General features: G+C 48.5%; 1 protein-coding gene across 2 annotated transcripts in view; it reads right to left on the bottom strand.

The window, feature by feature from the left end:
- Window positions 1-383: 383 nt before the first annotated feature.
- The window catches only part of kek3 (kekkon 3), a 35,860-nt gene continuing 28,644 nt past the window's right edge, over window positions 384-7,599 (bottom strand). Inside the window, exons 3-4 of one of the 2 annotated variants that reach the window (XM_017183161.3) lie at window positions 3,395-5,368; window positions 384-2,499 (exon numbers count right to left, since the gene is read on the bottom strand). In XM_017183161.3, the coding sequence (XP_017038650.1) occupies window positions 1,338-2,499; window positions 3,395-5,322 (3,090 nt within the window). In that variant the 5' untranslated portion in view covers window positions 5,323-5,368 and the 3' untranslated portion in view covers window positions 384-1,337. Of the gene's footprint in view, window positions 2,500-3,394; window positions 5,464-7,599 lie in introns of those variants that run through there. The other variant, XM_070289162.1, reaches the window with a different exon arrangement.

Raw genomic sequence — 7,599 nt, 5'->3', positions numbered from 1 at the left:
TTTACAACTTCATTTGGCAGCCAGAGAATGCGAGGCGAAAATAAAAGAAATGTGCGCCGTCGAACCAATTGCCGCAGTTTCTCTATGAGGGGAGTATCCTGCCACGCCCACGTTCTGCTTCCACTGGGTTTTTATGGTATGAAATTATTGTTTAATCTTGGTCACTGGCCACTGGTCACTAGCCACTGGGCGCGTTACACGACAAGCGACAATTACTTGCCCTTCAACCCTTCCCTTGTCCCGGAAAAGCCAGCACCGGAAGTGGACATTTGCACGCCTCTCGATTGAGCACCCGGAAAAAATAGCCCCATTCGAACCATTAAAACGCGCAGGGTGTATTTTTTTTTCTTTCAATTCTCAACTAATTTATTTTTGCTTGTTCTTGTTGTTTTGGGTGAAATGTTTTTCGAGCTTTAGTTTAGTGACACCCTAAAGTACGTTTTTTATTTTCGGTTTTGTCATCGTTTTTAATTACAATTTCGCAATCGACTGAATTGAGTTTTGTTTTTTGGATCTAATTGGTTTACAATTTGCGAACTGAACGATTGATCCTTCCTGCAGTCTGTGCCAACTCAAACTTAATTTACTCGTAATCGTATTTAAGGTCATCTATATTATCCTTTATATTGAGATCGCTTAAAGTACAAAACACTTGTAGTTAGACTAACACGAGAGTTTTTTTTTCTGGGGGGATTCTAGGACTAGGATTAGGTTCCCATAGGTGTGATCGAGTTTAGTATTCTTTTTGTTTTTACTTTTTCTAAAGGATTTGCTGTCTATACACTTACAATGTTTTATGTTTGCCTTGGGGTTTATGTAGTTTGTGTGTTTGAATAATGCGTAGCGAGTATAAAGAGTGGAAAAGTGTTTCTATAATACAACAGAGGGGCTGGGCTATGAACCAGTTGAGTGTCCTCCAGCTAACTAATCCTAACTATTTAACCAGACAAATGCATTTCTCGATCAAGGGCTATGAGCTTGCACGGGGTTTACTTGTAGGAATTAATAAACTAAATAATTAAAGGAAATGATATAAAAACGGTTGGTTTATATGTAATAAAAAAACGAATTTAACTGATGGAATGAATAGAATGGAAAGGTTTTTAAAGCCTTAAGTTTCCTTGTCTTTCTATTAAATAAAATTCCTTTCTTTTCCTTTTTCAAAACCTGATTTAAATGAATATATCATAAAGGACTTTAAAGCTTTATATTTCCTCCTTTTTCTATTAAATAAAATTCCTTTTCCGGCAAGCTCAAGCCTTCTTCGGCTAACCGAAGTCTTGCGAAGTCTCTCCTTCTTCTGCTTCCCTCGATCCTGCGGCTGTACACGACTCTAATTAGCTTTTGAAAATATCCTGTCCGGGCTGTGGTGAGGCGGGTGAACCTCCTGCTCCATTTGCACCTCCGCCATCTCCATTCAGTCGCTTCAGCATGGCATTCCTGTGCAGCCAATAGGGCGGCGGATCCGGCGGTTGTCCTGGCAACAGGGTCTTGGCCTTCAGATTACTCGTCGGGGGAGGTGGCTTCGGGCTGTGCGAGGCTGCACTGTACATCACGGGATCGGCCAGCTGGGCCGCTGACTGGCCAATGGCCACTCGCAGTGGAGTCTCCTTCTTGCGTATGGTATCGCAGGTCTCCTTCATCTTGCACAACTGATCCTGCAGGTTGCGGTACTCCTCCAGGAACCGCTCCAGCTGCGCGGCATGATAATCATAGGCGGCCACCGAGGAGTTGGCCGCTCCGGCCGCTCGCGATGCCAAGGCAGAGAAATCCAAGAGTGGCGTGGCCGCACTGGACAGGGATCGCTGATGCTGCACGGGACTCGAGGGCAGGCTTGGCTTTTGGCCCAGTTTGTGGCCTGGCAAGAGGTTGCCCTTGTGGGCGCCACTCTGCACCAGATTGAGAAAGCTGTTGGCCCTCTGACCGCCGCCGGTGTACGTTGCCGTGGTGGAATAGTTCGCATAGCTGGACTCCGCGGAGTAGCGCCTGCCCAGGCCCATGGCCTCATTGAGGAAGCTGCCATCGCCCAGGGTACTGCTCCCGTATTTGCTGGAGTTGTCCGCCAGCAGCGGCGACTGGCTGTCCGAGGAGTTGCGGAAATACTTTCCGCTGGTCTTCAGCTTCCGTGGCAGGGTGCAGAGGCCTCCGTTTAGAGTGGGGGCTCCTCCCTGGCCCTGTTGCTGAGCCTGTGCCACCGCATACTTGGCAATGTCCAGCAGATCAGGATAGTTGCTATCGAACAGATCACTCTCCTGACCCTCGCTGCAGAACACCGAGGTGGCCATCTCATCCGCCGGATGGTTACCATAGTGCGAGTAGGGCGAGGCTGTGCTGCCAGGATTTAGGGTTGACGAAGGTGTCGGGTTCAAGGGCTTGCTGTGAGGCGAATTGATCTTGGTGGTGGCAATGGGCGTGGTCTTCCAGCTGTGTCCCGCATAGCCCGCTAGGCGAGCAGCGGCATCCACCTGGCTGGAGATAGAACTGGAGGCGGAGTCGGTGCTGGAAAAGGGAAGGAAAAATGCAAAATAAATATGTATTAATATAACAAGTTTAGTGAAATTAAGTCATAAATATTATAACAAGAATTTTCGAACTGAGACCTCAATACTTGACCCACTGATATGGCATATTTCTGATTTCGAAATCTTTCTTTTGACGCTGGCCTCCTCATGTATAAATACCACGATTGCCTGTGTGCCTTGAGTGCTTGACTTTTCAGTTTCTCGTTATTTGGCAGTGTCCTCGTCCATGAAGATAGCCAGCAATGCATCCATTAACCCGCACTCGCATTCCTTTACATGACAAGCGCCAATCAGGCAGAGTGAGCCTTTCGTGTGCCCAAAAATAAAGCACTTCTCGGGCAGGATGTGAATGTGGAAGCGGTCGTGTGGGTTGTTGGATGTGCTCGCATATTTCGCGCGTCATTAGCACGCGCGTTTTCTCTGACCGAGCAGGAGGTACAACGAGGTGTGGGTGGGTGTGGGTGGGTGTGGGTTGGTAGGAGCATAGGCCCACACACTCATGCTCAAAGTGGAAGTGTCAAGTGTTGCCCATAATACGGACGCAATACGGAGATCCGGGCGCGTTCCGCACTCGAGCATGACAGCTCTTTGACAGGGACACGGACACCCGGTCGGGGGACAATTGCCACTCGAAGTAACGAGAACCGCAGAAACAAAGGGAGCCCGGAGGGGCCAAAAGGTGGCACACTGGCCAAAAATAAGAGAAAATTATAAAGGGGTATAAATAAAATATATTTAAGTTAGACTTTTAAAGAGATTTGCTTAGAAAAAGGAAGGAACCTCTACCAAAATTTTGTCATAAAAAATATATTTAATATAAATCTATATTTAATTATAATTAAATAGCAACATTTTCTCTCTCTGTAACTCACCCTCCAATGTCGATGAGGCGCGGTATGTGCAGATCCGTTTCCTCCAGCGGCACTGAGTTATTCGCTCCGGATGCGGAGGCAACGTGTCCCTGGGAGCTTTTCCTCGGCTGCGGCTGGCTGGGATGTGGGTGGTGCTGCGGGTGCTGGCTCTGCTGCTGCTGCCCTGAGTGATGGTGTTGCTGCAGCTGCTCCTCCTCCTCATCATCGCAGTGCGTAGACACATGCAGATAGTCCCCATTCCTTCGCTGAGCACTTCCCGCACTCGGATTCACAATGGCCGCCACCTGGCCCGCATCGTTGTCGTTGAGCGGCGTGTGGGCTGCCCTCAGGTAGCCCTGCTCCTCGGCATCCTGGAAGAGACCAGCGCCCGTAGCACTGCCACCCCCACAGCTGGCCCCACCACCCAAATCCGGCCTCGTTCTGGCGGTCATCTCGATCTTCTCGTAGCTCTCACTCCGCCGCACTGGTGGAACTGAGTTCCAGAGTCGCAGCTTCCGGCGGCGTTGCAGAGAGCACAGACAGATGGCCGCAAAGGAGGAGCCACCGACCAGAAGAAGTGCCGCTATGGCGCCCAGGAGAACTATACGGACGCCCCAGGGCGCTTCCGGTGGCCTGCGGGAAACAGCCAATGTGACACTGGCCTCCACTTTGCCGGCCTTGTTTTCCGCGGCGCATGTGTAAATACCCGCATCCTGCATGTCCGCCGTTAGAATGGTCAGATTCGAGGCATTCCTTAGCATATTGACGACGTAGGTCTTCCTGCCTTGCGTGGCAGCCGCTGTCCTGGGCTCCGAATCGGAGTCACCATCTCCGCCGGCACTCAGGTTAGCTATGAGGCGGTTTTTCAGGAGCCACTTAACCGCCGGCTGGGGCACGCCCTCCACATAACAGCTCATGGTGATGTTCCTGCCCTCCACTCCGTGGGCCGTGGTATCCGTGGCCACGATCTGCGGCACGCAGGCAAAGTCATCCACATCCAGCTTGTCCCAAGCCCTGCCCGAGAGTCGTGGCGGCGACTCGCAGGTGGGGGGTATGCCACTGGGAATATTTTGCTGCAGCATCCAGGCTCGCAGGGGGCGCAGAGAGCAGCTGCAGTTCCACTCGTTGCGGGCCAGCTCCAGGCCATGCAGGGAGGCCAGCGAGGTGATGGTGCCGCTCCTGACCTCGCTAAGCCGATTGCCATCCAGCTTCAGCCACTCCAGGCTGCTCTCCAGCCCGGCAAAGGCTCTGACAGCAATGTGCGACAGCCGGCAATCACTCAGCTCCAGCTTGACCAGCTGTGGGACATGACCAAAGGCGTCATCCGGCACCCGCAGGATAGGATTCCCGCTCAACCTAAGCTCCCGCAGCTCTGAGACATGGTAGAGGGCCAGTGAGGGTATGGCCGTTAGCTGGTTTTGGCTGAGATCGAGTTCCACCAGGTTGATCAGCTTGCGGAAAGCATGCCGCTCGATCAGACGCAGGTGACACCTGGCCAGGTACACCTTCTGCAGGTTAAGCAGCTGGGCGGCGGCGAAGCTATCGTCGGGTATCGACTGAATCTCATTGCCGCTGAGGTCCAGCAGCTGGGTGCCCGCGTCCAGCGGCAAAGGGATATGTGTGAGGTTGGCGTTAAGGCACAAGACGGACTCCTTGCCGCTCTTCCACTTGCACTCGCACACCGCCGGGCACTCGGCTCGCAGCTGGCCCATCTGGCCCAGCCAGGAGCAGCAGCACAGCAGCCAGAGCAGGTGCGGCAGCGGCAGGATCTGGCGCAGACGTGGGATCAGGGGCGGGTGCAGGCGCCGCTGGGGACGCTGTGGACGCGGTCCTTTTCGCCGAACCTTTGTGGCTAGCGTAAGGCGCTGGGCGCTATTGTCGCTGGCTATGTCCTGGCTATGTCCTGGCGCAGCCGGGCTCTCCAGCGTCGCCGCCCCTCCCGCTGCCATTGCATACTCGAACGGGAATAGTACCGGCTGATGGTCCGCCTCAGGCCTAAAAGAGAGAGCAGAGGCGAAGTAAAAGTTAGTGCGGTTGTCGTAAACTCAGAACTGCGGACAGTTTAATGGGCTCGAGGAAGGCACTTTGTATATTCTATTGTAAGCACTGACAGAAAAGTATAATAGATATAAAATGATATACTAAAAATAAAAAAAAAAGTTCTAAGTATTCCTATAATATTAATTATATATTTTTTTTAAGTCTAGATAGTATTATTTAAGCTATATTATTTCGTATTTAATATAAAGAATATATTTTTCCAAGTGCACTTCCATCACAACCGTCACTGGGCCACATTAAGTCATAACAACACTCTGCCAGGAGACCCACAAAGCCATATGAAAACTCCTGCCCCCTTTTGCCCCTGGCAAACCTGAAAGTACAACTACAAATTTTGGCTTTCCTTAGTTTTCCCTTTTTTTTTTGGCCTGCCATTTTCCCGTTTTTTCTACTTTTTTGTTTTTTCTTTTTTTTTGGCTATGCCCCGCGGTTTGTTTGACTTGGCTAAGGTCCCAAGTCGCCCACTGAGTGGCGTGTGTGTGTTGTATGTGTGTGTTGTGCGGCATGTTGCAATTATGGCCCTCGACCATGCAAACCAAAAACAACTAGTTGCCCCACGTCGCGATGCCGCCGCCCTCGGCGTGGCTTAATATATGAAATTTGCATGCAGGCAACGGGGCGTATGCTCAACATTTTGGCATTTCCGCGATAATTTTTCAAAAAATGGCAAGCTTAAATCTTAGTTTCTTTCTCCATTGCCACCTGATGCCCGGTCCGCACAGAATGTCATTACTTATAATTAAAATAAAAATTAAAAGGAAATGAAGTGTTAAAAAAGGTGAAAAACTAAATGGGAGAACTAGAAAAAATGTTAAGAGGCATTTTATGAATAAGTAAGCCTGTGGAAATGAATGAAATTGAATAAAATTAAATGAAAATGTTAAAGAAGTGTGCTTAATAATGAATAAAATGAGTGGGAGTTTCTTATTCAACTGATTAAATTTTAGATTTTTTTCAGAAACTGGTGGAAAAGTGAAAAAGTTTACTTATGAAAAATATAAAGCCTTCGAAATATTTTCACTAAAAGTTGTCAACCATTTTGTGAATTGAATTTTTCTGTGAAAAAAAACACCCACAAAATTCAATTGCTTGCAGAGCTTTTCTCGGTTTTCACACTGGGAAAATCGCATCGCTGACTGGCCGCTGGCATTTCGGTCAAGTCCCCTCCGACTCCATTTCGAATGGCGCTCTTACAAATACCCAACGGCCAGGTCGATCGATTGACGGCTTAATTATACATTAATACCTTGCATATATTTAATTTAAATTCGACGATTGGGTAAACACTGAGTTGTGTGCCCGCGGCCCTTGACTTTTGAACGGAGTTGAGCATTTGTTAGGGTATATTTTTGGGTTGTGGAAGTGGGAATATCAGGGAACAGAAAACAGTAACAGAAACCGGAAGCCACAAAGCAAACAAAATGCTTGCAAAAACCGCTATGGGTTTGGGTTCGACTGGAATGGCTTTGTCACTAATGCAACTATATGTGTATCTGTGTTTATGTGAGCGTGTTGTGTGGAGGGCGTTTAGGGGTCAATACACTGGACGACAGCCGCAGAAATGAAATGGAGTTTTTGCAAGTTGCTGAAAAATGCTCAGCTGCATTTTTGCCCCAGACAAAACAAAGACAAAGTGAGAGGTAAGAAGACTTAAGTCGACTTATTGATGCCCTAGTACCAAAATTTGTAAAGGAAGATGGCTGCAAATAACGCAAATAAAATAATGGAATTTATAAGAGTAGGAAACAGAGTGTTCCACAGACACAAACACTATCCATAGTATATTTTTTTACATTTCAGATATATTTGCTTTGTTAAAATCAAACATACCCTTATCCCCTATAGTAATGGGTATAAAAACAAAGCAGATACTGCAAAAAGGGAAATGGGAATGCCGCAGTGTGAGTGCCAGAGCGAGTAAATGTGTGTTTGTGTTCGTGTCTGTGGTTGTGGCATTGTCGTTGCCGTTTATCATATGTGAGCACTGCGCCGTGAAGTATGCAACATGCAAATGCAAATGCTGCTGGCTGCCTTTGCCTTTTGTGTTGTGGCGTTTCTTCTACTTCTTCGCCGCTTGGCTCCTTCTTGCCTCGCAAGTCGTGTTTGTTCTTCTGCAGACACTAATCCTATTTATGTTGCATTGCAGCGGGGTTAATAATTTTATT

This window comes from Drosophila kikkawai, chromosome 2L (genome assembly GCF_030179895.1).
Source record: "Drosophila kikkawai strain 14028-0561.14 chromosome 2L, DkikHiC1v2, whole genome shotgun sequence".
In the NCBI taxonomy this organism is placed as follows: Eukaryota; Metazoa; Arthropoda; class Insecta; order Diptera; family Drosophilidae; genus Drosophila; species Drosophila kikkawai.
This window is presented reverse-complemented; position numbering and strand designations above follow the sequence as displayed.